At 38.2% G+C, this 15,266-nt stretch overlaps 1 protein-coding gene across 4 annotated transcripts in view; it reads right to left on the minus strand.

Moving 5' to 3' along the window:
• Positions 1–15,266, minus strand: part of fam13b (family with sequence similarity 13 member B) — a 60,053-nt gene that overhangs the window by 20,433 nt on the left and 24,354 nt on the right. For all 4 annotated transcript variants that reach the window (XM_061079363.1, XM_061079364.1, XM_061079362.1 and 1 more), the window contains exon 7: positions 6,193–6,320. In XM_061079363.1, coding sequence (XP_060935346.1) covers positions 6,193–6,320 — 128 coding nt within the window. The remainder of the gene's footprint in view (positions 1–6,192; positions 6,321–15,266) is intronic.

A 15,266-nucleotide genomic window follows, 5' to 3' on the forward strand; every position in this document is an offset into this window, starting at 1 on the left:
CAGCTTTCAAACACATTCAGATATTTAATGCATTATTAAGCACAAAGGCAAAGCGATGAGAGAAGGGCTGACAGTAGTGAGTCTAATGAACTGATCTTTGAGTGAGGGAACAGGGTATATGATGGGACACAGAGGTAAATATATAAAACAAACAAAAATAAACACCAAACAGTTGTGTTTTGCTATGTAGTTTGTTGGCAGTTATGTTAAAACATGTTTGGTTCTGTTCCACATGAGGATTAGTGAGCCAATTACTGAAATATCAATAAATCAGTTGATTAACTGACACATTTGATTCCTTGTTTAAATAATTAAAAACCAAAAGCTGAACATTCTTCTTGTTCCAGTGAATTTAATGTTTTAATATAATTAATTAACAGTGTTGAGGGATTACATTTGAAGACATAACTTTGGCCTCTTGGGTCTAGTAAGAATTATTCCTTTACTATTTTTGCCTTTTCTTTATTAAAATCCAGAATTGATGTAATGTACCTTGTGAACTGATGTTAAACAGTGATCAACGACTGACTGGACACACGAGGTTCAGACCTGATTGTGGTACAATAAGAACATAAGTACAACTGAGGGAAATTTATAAAAACTTTTCTTGAAATAGACCGATTAGTTAAATACCTCATTAATCCCTGACTTCCTAAAACTATTGAATTTTAAACTGTATTACGTTTCCTGTCTGGGACACACTCAACTAAACTCTATGACATTCAACTAATTCCTCAAGAGAATAAAGAGGATTACAAAGAATAAATGTTGTGCAACTTTGGTCACAATAAATGAGGACTGCTGTGGCAACAATTCGGAGTTAATTCACCCTTTCTGGTATTTTAAGGGGTTTTATTTAAAGCTTCATCTTGATTAACACAAATTAACTACAGCGGCAAGGTGTCAAAATAAAAGGGCTTCAGCACCAGCAGCAGCAGCATTGTGATAAAATACTCATAGTAAATACTTTTCTGTGATTATTTGAGAACGCAAGTCCTCCTTAGAAAGGCACACTGGACAGCTGTTTCAGAACTGAGAGTGAGAACTGAAAGCACATGTAGGAGAATGGTGTTATCTAGGTCAGCTACTATATCATATTACACCTTGTGCCAAGTGCTTGCGGCAGGACCTCGACATCGGGCAGCGAGGGGTGAGGGCTGGAGGGAAAGCACGACGTTAAGTAGGACAAACTGAGGGGAAGAGAGAGAGAGAGAGGAGATCTTCTAAAACATTAACTACTGAGGAGTCCCACGGTTACAGGGATGTATTTATCACATATGATTGCATGAATGATTTTTTGGGCCATCCGACGATATGCATATCTTTCTTGAGATGTGTTGTATCATGTTAAATGGCCTGTTGATATGCAGTGCATTCTATGGTAATGTACAGTGCAGACGTAGTTCTGTGCCGCTGCAATCAAAGCAAGGCTGTTATCAAACCTCCCCATGGTGCATTCAAGGACAGCTGTAAAATGAAAACCACTGTCATGTAAAAATCAACCCTAATCTCATTACATTTTTAAACACAGCTCCAGGCTTTTACTCTTTTATTAAACTTAGCTTTTTTTCATTACTTATTGCTCTGATTATAAATGTTGATGAATCACTTCCTGTGTGCATAGACTAATTTAAATTATAGAAAAGAACAGGGAATATTGAGTGCTGCTTCACTATAAAACTTTTTGCGAAGTAAAAAACTGTTTGTGTGAAAATGCGGTTTCCTGTGGTGTCAGTGCTAGAATAAGAAACCGTTTGTGATACGTTCGTGAACTGGGTCAAAACACTAAAGGTGAACAGCTGATGCTCCTGTACTGACCTATATACTGTATTTATGTCTATGTTTAGGTCATTTTAGAGTCAACATACTCATGTGATGGATGAGCACAATATGTTACAGGGCACCACTCAGCTGCACCTGAACTACAACACCAAAGGGAAACCAAGAGGAGAACGGGGTGAACAGATGCTTGGGGTAGATTAGATACATGCACTCACAAAACCTCCAGGTGTGTAGATGGAAGATAAGTGTGATCTGAACCAACAAACCCACATAATGATGACAACTGTGTGTCAGAACAAAAAAAGAATGTGTGTTGGAGCCGATGTGATCCCATCGCAGGAAGGTCTCTATTTTAAACACCCTTCTTTTTTTAAGCTTATGTAAAGATGTCTGCAGTAATGGCCAAAGTTTGTTCATTGTTTTTCTGCACTTTAAAACCATGAGATTTTAGAAATGGAAGATCTGAAGACATGTCTCTGACTAAGTATAGTCTGCCAGAGATTGTGACCTGGATTCTGTTACTCACTCGCCTCATCACAGGGACATGAACTTATGATAATTTTTTCCTCACAGTCTGAAGTGCACTGTGTGTCTGCCTGTTTGTGTGTGTGTATGTACCATTTGTTGGAAGAAACAGCAGAACGAAGGGTTGTCATATTGGAAAAACAGCTACTATAAATAGCAAGAGAAAAATGTCACAAGGGGATTCACCTTCAGGACCTGGAAGAGGTACGAAGCTGCTTGTTTGTAACATGAGACACGACGTACGACAGTCATGCCAGGATGGTATGATGGTTGTAACGGTGAGGAACAACAAACAGAAATGGAGGCAAATGAAGTCAAGTGTTTGATAAAGTGTCTAAATGTCAGCCTCTGGCCGACCTTTCCCTCTGGGGCTCTGATATTGCGTTTTGAGCCGGACGGAACAATCAATAAATCTTTCACAAGAGGCGACACTTTCAGTTCTCCCTCCGAGTCCTTGCTCTCCCCCGACCTTCCCTGCCCGCCGATTCTCAGTTCCTTCCATTAATCAATCCCTTGCCCGGAGTGCAACCCTAGAGACCACTGCCCCCACTTTTTCACAAGACATGAGGGCAGCCTCATCAAAAAATATTTTCCATAGAGAGTGAGACAGTTAAGCAGAGTACAGATGAAGCAGTGATGAGGGAAGAAGAGAGATCAGAAGATAATACCAGGGATTAAATATAGATTTGAAATGAGCAGAGGATGTCAGCATGAAAGGTGTGTGTGTGTTTGTGTGTGTTGAAATAAAGAGTCTATTGAGGGAACACTGCAGCGGCCACAGAGGACAGACTTTGCTGTCTGTCAAGTACTAGACAAACATGTCAGTGTGACTGAACAGGAACTTTCTCGATATTTCTGAGATGTCACAAAGCATTTATGTGTCAAAGAATAGCTGATAAACACACGGCCCAGCCACCAATCACCTCAGAAACACAGACGTATCCTGACTCATCAGAATCTTTAAGACAGCACGAAAGGTCAAGACAAGGTTTTGAGACAGTGATGGTAAACTGGGAGGAAATTAAGTGAAGAATGAATGAAAGGGATAGAAAATAATGGAGATACCTTCTTAAGTAACCAGGTAAGATATTGAAAGGAAAATTTTGGAAAAATGTATCATAATCAAAAGAGATGGGATTGTTTTCCTCACAAACACATGAAAACATCTTATTTTTGTGTGGCAGATACAATTGAGTTTTTGTTTTGTCTGTTTGTGTGGCACAGAATTGTCATGCTCCTAAATGTGGGAAGTGCCAATTTAGTAACAGGAAATTACATGATTCCTGATAATATTTAGGGCAACATGTAAATGTACTTGATGTACTAATGCACTAATGTAGCAAAACATTTTTTTCACCTATTAAGAGTTACAGACTGATTCTTAAAATGGTCAAAGACCAATATCATGGAAAGACGCTGACTTTTCTACTGAGACTGATAAAGTATTTATACATTGCATTTACCTTTTCCATTTGTTCCATGTGTTACCAGTCATAGATAATTATATATTTAAATTATGTAGACCTACATAAAGCTTTGCTTCCCATAATATATGTCTGGGATATAGATGCCAGGGTGTCTGTTAATAATATTGCTTTTCTCCTCTATTGACAAAGAAGAAAGAAACAGGCAAATGGACAGGAGACTTAAACCAAACCACCAAACTGAGAGAGATTTACGTCTACAACTAATGTCCTTATGTGTGTCGTTTGGCAGAAATAAGCCTGCAGTGAAATCCAAATTTTCCTTTCCTGTTGTGTAAGCAAGCAAAGAGACGGCTATTCAATGTATCTGTGGCTGGCTCAAAGGATAATGGATATTTTTAGCAATTTAAACAGATGTATGTTCATAAATCTCTGCGTCATAGTTGTTTTAAATTGCTCTGTGGTGTGTACACTGTCGTCTCCAGGGTTTACTAATACAGCAATAATCCCCCAGCCCAGACACTGAGGTTAGACAAGGTCACGGGGATGATTGCTGCGGCCTGGCCGAGGCTAACAGAGAATTAAAACCAAATAAAACAATCACATTAGTTCTGAATATCAAAAACGGTGTGAACTGCTTATTTAAAAAATTTGCTGCATGTAACCCTCTGTCGTATTCATAATTTTTTGAGCTTTGCGTGCAGCCGGAGCAATGTGGTACAACAGCTGCCACCTAAGACCCTCACACACACAGAAGAGACACACAGACACAGATGAGACACACGGGGAGGAATGCTCTGGTGGTTTCCCACAAACGATTTATAACTATTAAACTATTAAATACAAATAAAAACCGAGAAACACACAGCAGCCTGAGCTCGGCTTTTGTCCGTGACCTTATTTATCATGACTGTTGAACCCTTACACAGTGAGCTGAACGTGAAGTGGGAAAACAGCATCATGGCAGAAAATGCAAAGTGTTACCAATGTCAACAATGGGTCCTTCTTTTACCTACAACTCTTTTAGCGACGCAGACAAACACTGTGTGCATTGTATGGTTTAAGTCAAGCGAGCATGGGTGTGTGTCGCTATGTGGAACTGTGCGAGTTGTCTGTACGTGGATTACGGATTACTGTCTAATCATCTTAAAGGCCAGTAGGACACCACGCACGCACGCACGCACGCACTTCAGTCCTGGTTTAAGAAACATGCGGTGTAATAACATGTCTTCATGGGCTGAAAATGTTTCATCTTATATCAATTTTACAAATATTGAGATGAAAGAGAAGACGAGAGTGTGGAGGGAAGAGAAAAAATATAATTGGAGTTCCTGGTGAGTTCAGTGGTAGGTGGAGCTGAACATAAACACACACGCACACACGCACGCACGCACGCACACACACACACACGCACACAGTCAATTTGTGCATCTCAACCAGCTTACTGCTAATGTTTGCATAGTCTTTGCATGTTGGGTACACAAATAGGCCCTGGGGTCATATTTGTGCGGTTGATATGATGATATGTTGTTTTGAAAGTAAAGATTTACAACTCATTCTGTTCTGTGCTGACATTAGTTTTTCTGCACGGCACAAGTCTTAAACTTAAAACCATGGAATCTCATTTAAGATTTAAAAAAGCTGTACTCTTCCCATATTTTCAATCTATACGGGAGATTACAGTACTTGGTGTAAAATGCGCTGGTTTCTATGTACAGTAGTCTGGGAGTAATGCTCAGTAATCAACTTTAATGAGATCAGCAGATCAGAAGAAGCAGAGATCATCATGTCCCTGCAGGAGGATTGTCTCTCAGCCTGGGGAGGGGAGGGGCTCATTATCCTGTGTACGTGAGCGTCTCCATGAGAGAAGTTTTGTCTACTGGTTGGTTACCAGTTAATGATCATTGAGGGGTCATCACACTACGTTGCTCTGCATCTTTAGGTGTGACCAACTGGAAGCTGCCGGAACAATTAGTATGAGCAGCCTCTCGTGCTGAAGCAGCGATATGAAAGTGCTGTAGCTCTGACATGTCCTGTGTCAACAAATTATTATTTTAATCCTGACTTAATCTTCCACCATTGGTAACTCAGTCTGATCCGTCTCTTGGGCTTTATGAACTATGATGAAATGAGCTTCGCAACTGAATTCAAAATTCAGAAAAAGTTGCTACAGATAAGTGGTAAAAGTTTAAAAATGTATGAAAGGCATAATCAGGGAAGGAATATTATCTTCACTCAAAAATCCATGATACAAAGAATAAAAGTTCCCAAGCAGAGCAGCAGATAACTGAGCGACTGAATAACCGATTGGAAGGTTGGTGATTACCATGTAAACACAATGTCCTGGTATTTAAATCCAGTAAGGGACATTTGGTCACATGTCATAACCTCTGACAAATCCCATCTTTTCAAAGTGATTATCTTGTCTAAAAATATATCAAACGCAGGCATAGTATCCCACCTGGCTGCAGGGCTGTCGTCAGTGTGATTGTGTTGTGGGGAGTCGGAGGAGGTGGGACCCTCCTCCTCGTCCTGGGGGAGCTCTTCACATTCCGCCTCACACTTGTCATCGTCCAACAGCTCTGTGATCTGAAAACAGAAATAGAAAAGAACAACAAAGGTTAGCACAAAAAAATATGAATTTGTTGAGATAAAAAAAACAACAACACTTTAATTACAGGTCAACTGTTTTGGCCAATTACTAAACACTGATTTATTTGTAGCTGTCATATCCGCCAAAATTAAGCAATTTGAATTTTAAGAAATAATTTCAAATAAATGTTCATGTTGCTTCATCTGACTCCAGTAACTCCTGCAATACAGTTGCTGTAATTGCAGACTTGCAAAGACCATCTGATAAAGTGAAAAGCCTTAGAAGCAAATTCTTCTGCTGACATTTTTGCCTCAGGACGGACTTCAGAGGATGAGATAATAGATCTTATTCCAGGTCCCTCTCAGAATTAACAAGATTATATGGTTATTAAAGAGATTTGCAAACTTTCAAAGTTTAAAATCTAATTTACAAAAAGATGTTCTTGGTACCAAAGTTTATTTCTTAATATACTTCTCTAGAAAGCATGTGTGATGTTGGGAGTTCATAACAAGCTTTCACAGCAGGGGAAAATAACCATTCATTCTGTATTTCCTTCTTATTTTTTAGTGATTGAAGAATTGCACAAGACAGAAATTAGCAGAAAACATTTCTGGCTACAGAGATTCAAAGAAAGGTGTTCACATGATCAAATAATCTTTGAACATACAGATCTGCAGTACAGTGTATGTGTGTGTAAAACAGGGACAAGACATCAGTTTGTTCCATAAATAGAGATGAAGCACAAGCGTGACACACTGACACCTCAGATACAGTGGAGACAGTGGATCGAGATACAGAAAATCTTCTTGGAAGGAGAAATAGAGGGAGTGAACGTGAAGACAGGATGAGAAGGAGAAGAAGGAAGGAGAGATGGAGGGTTTAAAGTGATTTACTGTGCTGCTCGGTCAGTGATGTATCGTTTTCATGTTGACTGAACAATGTGACCCTTTCAGTCACATTCAACATTATGTAACAAGCAAACTATGCATCCATGATACTATGTCAAAACTATTGAATTGCACAACATAAAATAAAAAAAATGCTATAACAGATGTTGATACATCATGATTTATATACCAGGCAGCTCTTTCCTTTACAAAAAAAAAAAGATTGATTTAGATTTCAATAGAAAAAGAGAAAAGAAAAAATATGGCTGTATTAAGTGACAAATATTTAGCATATATGGAGAAAATAAAGCTAGGAGAGATTTTGCAATGAGAGTAATTTTAAGTATTTTCGTTTAGGATTTAAAAAAGCAAAGCAATGGGTATTGGTTCCTTTAACAAGCGCGATGGAAACTAGAACTGGCAGTTTAAATCTCCATGTATATAGGGACATTTTAATAATTACATAATATAGTTTATTATATCACACATTACACAAAGCAAAAGAACGATATTACATAGTTATTTTGACCAGTGCAGCTCAACTCTGGGTTAAAGCCAGAGGTAATGGCAACCAATAAAGGGAGTGAGGAAAGGGTAGAGAGAGCCAGAGGCAGCAGAAGAAGGGAGTGATGAAAGGCAGAAAGAAATCAATCCGACAGTAAAAGAGAGGGTGAAAGAAGTGCCAGAGAGAAGGGGAAGGAGAGAAGGGGAAAGTAAAAAGAAGAGAGACGAAGGGAGGGAGGAGATTAAATATGTGGACAGAAATAACTCATCATGTTTCACTTTGCTCACAGCAAAGTCACACAAACAGAAATCCTTGGGCCGAACTTTACCAATGATACATATCGAATTTATCTCTTTTCTGCTAATTAAATTTCAATGGATAATACTTTGTGTGGTTGGTTATTGTTTTTATATCTAATATAGCATTACCCACTGAAGGTACCTAACGATACCATATATTTGTCTTTTTCATGTTTTTAATGCACACACAGTTAGTTTAAACATAACTGGGAAAAACCCAGTTACAAGACGAGGTTAAACAGTCCGTGACATTTTCACCCTGTCTCCTTCACCCCCCTCCTCCACTCATGTCAACAGCAACACCAACTGCTGCTGTCACCGTGCCGTCGCTATGGAAACATCTTTTCTAGGAGCTATGATCGGCTGTCAGGGCATTCTTACATCATTTTATGTGCAGACCAGGAAGGATGAGTCACAGGACTCCTCTGTTTGTGTGTGTGTTCATATGTGTTTCTGTTTGTTAACTATATTAATAAACTATATGGAAATAAAACAAATACTGCAAATCATCACGTCCTCATACTTCACATAACAGCCCTTGTGCACCTCTTGTGTACAGAGTCACATAATTAAATGCACTTCAATATTTTCAATACCTGTGCACACCCAGTCTGAGTGTCCTTCGCTGCTGTATTAATTACAGTTGAATAAAATGAACCCAGTGACTTTTCAACATTTATAAAAATCAGCCAATATGTATTGCTATATATTATAATCTGCTACACTGTCAAATGAAAATGAATGACATTAATCCATATGAGACAAATCTAAAAAATCTAGAGGGACAATAACATCTCTCCATTAAATTAAACAGCACTGTGGAAAGCTCAGAATAAAAACTACGGGATTGTAGCCCATAAAAACACGGATTGAAAAGTCTGATCTCCATTACAATGATGTAAAAATGCACTCAGATCCATTCTGAAGTAATATACATAAAGGATACCTTGAATACAACCTTGAATTAAACACCAGCTGCAAAGAGCATATTCTATCAAGGCCGCTGATCAGCGACGTGGAAAAAACGAGCCTGGATGTCACCTAATAAACAGAAGTCACTTTGTGTCGACCCATTAAAACACAGACGCTGAAATGATGAACAATAACACAGGAACTTATAAGTGCCACCTGAGCTATGAGTGCTTATTCCTACTGCACGTAAATATGATGAGGGCTTCTACGGACTTAAGTTATCAGAAAGTCTTTGAGTTGACGTAACAACATTAAGGGATAAGTGTCGTTTAATCCGGTCAGGCTGACCTGTCATTCACAGGGCTGGAAATATTATCCCTTTATTTTGGACGGTGGAAAACTTTAATCACATTAAGGCACAAATCACTGAGGTTAAACGGAGCAGTTGCTGTGTATAATGTGTCAGTGAGCTTGAACATGTGATTCACAGGCTGGAAAACAGAGAAACAAGATTCAGTGGCTTGATTTATTTGGCTGTGGAACTGTTACTGGGGCAAGAACACAGAACAATGAAAACTGACTGCGGCTGACCTACAGTATATCAGTGGTTTTAAAGGTTATTTTATCCTTGACCTTTATTCTACTATGAATATTGTCAATACATCAGTGTTTCTTTATTTAATATAAACTCTATATTTCTTATCCAAGTATTGTTCTTGCCCTGCTGAATGAGTTTTGAATATTGTGTCTAAAAACACCTGATGAGAGCAACTGATTAGGTAGAATCAAATCCCCCCCCCCAAAAAAAAAATTGATTAGGTTTAAATCATATAAATGAAAAGTTAATAACTAGATGGTTTTATTACTCTGCCAAATCCCAACAGTCCCCTCTAGTTCAATCAAGCTGCACTTAATTGCACAACCTCCAATTTTTCCTATCATGCTCCATGAATTATTCACAGAGAAATTGGTGAAAATGTAAAAAGAAAAAGCTATTTCACAATGTTTAAGAAATAAGAAAAATAAATCCTGGATACACTCCAAAAAAAATCACTTCTTTCTCTGCCAATGACCCATTCTTTCACCAAGTTTTGTGCAAATACGTTCAGTGGTAGTGTTCTTTTAATTCTGCTGACAAACAAACAAACAGATGGTGGCAAAACACCAAACCTCCTTGGCAGAGATATAAAATACTGAACTGCTCCTCAATTAAAAATAATCTGATCCTATTCACTCGACTCATATCCGAACTTGAGGAGAGATTGCGAAAATACAAGGTACTTGCAAAACCAGAAGGGATCCAAATGATTGTTAAGTGAAGAATATCTTGCCTTCAAAATAAACATGTTAGTATTTAAGTGGCAGAATTTAAGCAGTGAAAAAAAAATCAAATCTATTCTACACATCCTGTCGCTCATCCTTTTCTGCGTGACTGTACTGTTTACTTGCCGCAGCAGGTCCACTGGAGATAAGTCCTCTGGCCTCACGTCCCTGCAGTGAGTGGGCTGTGTGATGCAGCTTTCAATTTAAGAAAGTGTGGAAAGCCACTGATTTATGGACATTCGCATTCTCTCCGACTACTCATAACATGCTGTCAAAGTGAATACATCAACAACCGGGTTGTGTTAGATGAAACAAAAACAAAAAAGTGTGTTCGTATTATGTGTCCCATCAGAGACATTAAACTTCTCTCTGCAATGTCTTAGATAGGTTATTGCTTGTATATACTCCAACCTACTATAAGATGTTCCCTACTACAGAACATTGTGACATCTTCTGGTATCTGTAGCGTTAGTCCATTTGCCCCGATCTAATTAATGTCCACAGCTCAGCTCCAGAAGCACTCCACTAACATTGCACACGCTGATTTGTTTATCTGCTGAGGTTAAACAAACAGACGTGGTAAAGTAATATAAGGCCGTCTTCAGTCCTGTGTTAGCAGCCCAGCTTCCACTAAAGCCCTTTACACACACAAAATACTTAACTGTGCTGGTTTCATGAAATTTTGTGTGTGGGGACACGACCCATTACATTTGGAGTGGATATGGAAACTGGTGAATTCAGAATTAAACTTTTTTTAACACTACGAGGCTATTAGGCTCGGCTAAAAGGTTGATGATGCTTATGGCTGTATTCAGACATGAGATTAACAGGACATTTACAGTAGAAACAAATTACTTGTGATATATTTAACACCTGTTTCGTGAGAGGGAGACATTTTGAGAAGGGCGAGTTCAAAAGTCATGAAATAATTTAAGAAAAATGTCCTTCCTCTCCTAACAGGACACAACCCTGATGTCTAAATGATGTCTATTAACACAATAAACCCAATACATGTCCGATTCAATTTTCATTTCATTATCCTTTAGTGAGAGAATCCAATCTCAATTACAATGTAGAGGGATGCATAAATTAATATAATAACAAGAATTTGGGTCTCTTTTACATTCCTCATTGCTCTCATGATGCAGGTTAAATGTTTTGGATATTCAATGTACCTTTAATTTTTCTGTGCATACTTTGCTACATGTTTCTGTCCCATTATTTAAATACAATGACTTCAGATCTATGCACGCTGAGAAGTGTATGTGGGTCAAAAAGAGTAATATTGCTGTTGCAACATCACATTTCTGTATTTTGTCTGAACGGAGCTTAAGAAGCACAGGTCTCAAATTCAGTGGCTAAATCAAATCAATCCTACAAACCATGTCTTGTTTTCTCTACAACCAAGTGCACAGCAGGTCCAAAACAATGGGGTGTGACCTTGTTAGACAGAACAGTTTGCTCGCTTTTCATGGTCACTACACACTGCTGCTGCACTGCTGCTGCAATAAGTATTTGGACAGATACACATGTGTTGTTCGTCAGGCTCTGGGCCTCAGCACATTTAATCTAAAACAACAAAATGGATACTACAATAAAGAGCCAAGTCTCGTCATTGTTTTGAGTGGGTCTAAGCCAAAATTGAAAGAACTGTGTGGAGGACACAAAAATAGCAGTACATTATCGAAGAAAAGCATGGGTATACTTAAAAACTATAAAAAGGGAAATGAGTTGGTTGACAAATCAACACAAGTTTTTGTGGATGAGCGGAAAATCATTAGCATGGGGAAGAAAAACCTGTCAATTACTGCACAGAATACTCTCCAAGGTGTAGGCGTACATGTTTCCTTGTTAACAAGAGAAGACTTCATGACTATAACTGCAGAGTAGTCACCGCAAGATGTAACCTCCTGATAAACCTCGTAAAACAGAGAGATTCGGCTGCAGGGAACTAAAAACAAACAAAAAGAAACCAGTGGTGTTCTTGAACAAATTTAAACAGACAGACAAAATAAATTATAAGCCCGATTAATATTATGGAAAGAGGAACTTGTGGAGATTAAAAAGGAACAGCTCGTGATTCAGAGTCAGCAGATGTCATACACTTATTGTCTATACCTTCTATTTTGTTTATAAACCCACTCAAATTGAATTAGATTCTCAGCACTTTAATGTAGTAGCCAACATTACTATTATGTAAATTGAAAAACAGAGAAGCTGTCCAAATACTTGCGCTCTGGATAATATAATTCAGAAGACAACAGCTTAATAATGCTACAAGACATAATATATGTATTGTGACTACAATCTGTTTTCTGTCTCCAGGGCTTTCTTAGAAAAATGTGTGCTGAGGAATCAAAACTGACCCTGGCAGTCAAGCCTTCACACTCAGCTCCGTCAAAAACCTTGAGTTCTCTCGGGTCTGCACACAAAGAAACTGAAATACTGAAATTTGATCTAAAACAAATAAGTAAATCATTTTCAGTAGCATTTATTTGTTCCCTGCTGTGTCCAGAGGCCCCAGAAGTAAAATACAATAGTTGACTGAAAGCAAGCAACCACTGGTGTCATCACAACAGCAACAACAACAACAAGCCTGAGCAAAGATTCACGCCCTCACCTTAACAACACAATCCCACTGACTTGTATTTTGTCAACAAATGAACCAAACTCCAGCTTGGCACTTGTCAGCCTCATTGAGATTCACAGTTCGGCGCAAACATACGACACAAAACAACAACACAATTCTTCTCTCTCTGTCACATCCTACATCTTACATGCGATTCCTTGTCCAACTCCCTTTTTAACCTTTACATTGCCAGTTTTTTTCTGTAGTTTAATTCGAATTGTCCATAACCCTGTGAGCATTTTACTTACTTACTCTTACGTCTTATTGAAGCTTTAAAGTCAAAGCATGTAGCATATGTGTGGGAGATAATCCCCTCCTTGAGTGTTTGATCACACAGAGCCATCCCCAGTGTAGTGCAGGGGCTGTAGGTGTGAGATGCAAAGTTACATCATCACCAGCTTTTTTTTCCCTTATCCCTCCTCTCCATCACCATCTCTCCCTTTGTTGTATTTCTTACCCTCTCTCTATCGCCATTTCTCCCCCATCTTCCTGTCTGCGTTCTCCTCCTCCTACTTTTCTGCCCTCTCTCTTACATAAGACACAGGAATCGCTGCTTGGATGATTTGTCTTTACAGATTTTCTCCCAGTCTCTCAGAGCGCCTTGTCCTCCTCTGCTCCTTTTCTCATTGTCCCTCTGGATAATTTTATATTCTCATTCATCTGACAGAACAGCCAATATAATTTACAATGGGAGATAGAAGGGAAAAAGCCAGATAGATAAGGTAATTGAGTTTGGAAAATAAAAATAAATTCAATGATTTGCATGGGAGGAGTCAAGTTTACTGCCGCTCTGAATTTCAATGTAATGTGTTTTATTTTACAAACCAGAGCTTTTGTAAGAGATTAGATGTTTTAATGAATTTAAGGAAGGACATCGCAGATAACAACAAATATCAGAAAAATAGCAAAAATGCCTTTAAAAGGAAGGGAATTTGTGAAGAAGAAGAGACGAAAGCAGACATAAGGAACGTTTTTGAATAGTTAACCTATTGCAGATACTAAAAGGTTTCTCTTTCTCTTTCCCTTCTGACCACAATTTCACAATGACTTACACTGTAACATTTCACTTCGACATAAAACTGTCTTGTGATTATCGGGTTTGTGCTTACGTTGACATTTAATAACAATGTAATAAGGAACAACCTGATGTTAAATGTTACCTTTGCCACACATTGCACTGTTGTGTTGCCGGGTAACAGCGGGAAATGCCTTTGAGTTTGTTTAGTCTGTCGCTTTCTGTTTGTTCAATGCCGGCCTGAGACAACAACAGGAATGTATAGTGGGAGACAGAGTATATCAAAAACCACTGTGCACAGTGGGTGTGCCAAGTTGTTCCAGATTCTTTTTCACTTTCTGTTCAGGAATACAATGTACTGTTGATGAATAGATAAAGGACGTGAGTACGGCTGAAGAGCATTACTTACATTCCTACACACTAAGCGGCTTATTAATTATTCTCAGCCTGAAGTCACTGTTGCACTACAAGACACTCATTCAGTTCCTGTCAATATTTATATTAATGTACCAAGATCTTTTAATAAATAAAAATCAATAATCACTGGTAAATGATTCATACATCTACTGATGGAGATAGAGAATTCAAATAAATGAAGGTGTTTGTTCAAACTAATTCGGAAAAAGCAGAAGACTTCTTATTTTTTCGTTTCATTTTTGTACATGAAGGACAGAAGCAGGTCTGTTTTTATATAAATTCGTTTGAACATATCAAGCATGATAACATTCAACTCAAAACCTGAAGTTAATAAATTCACAGACCAAATGATTTGTTAAATAATAAATGATTCCTCTGAAGATATATAAAAACGTTCTATGCCACATTACTCTATATCACCACTCATCTTTCTCTGGTAAATCTTGTATTTATCGCTGTCTTTTTCCACTATGTAATCTAATCGCATACCAACATTTTAATCTTCTACTTTTTATCAAAGGATTAGTCTGATTCCACCCAGAAGGAATCTCAACCCTGACCTTGGCAGAGTTAAATGCCACATTCTACTATTTGGGCACCATTACAGAGGAAGAAAAGAAAAAACAATAGAAGAAGACAAAGACGATGTTTGTAATTTCTTTGCTCATATGTCAGGAATGTCGAAATTTGGCAAACAGCATCCAAAACATAGTCTTAGCGTCATGGCATATCTAGACTATATTCTGCTTTATATTATGTTTTTGTACATTTTTTCCATATGTTTTATTTCATTCATCACTTAATAAATCATCGCTTCAAAGCCATTCATTATATAAAGAGTGGATTTATAGGCTGGGATTAAGAATAGGACTATACGTTAAGAGGGCAACTTCTCTATGAGATGTGATGAAATGTTTTGCTGCTGACAGCTTAACCTAAAGGTGCATCAGCTGGA

This window comes from Limanda limanda, chromosome 10, assembly GCF_963576545.1.
Source record: "Limanda limanda chromosome 10, fLimLim1.1, whole genome shotgun sequence".
Lineage (NCBI taxonomy): Eukaryota > Metazoa > Chordata > Actinopteri > Pleuronectiformes > Pleuronectidae > Limanda > Limanda limanda.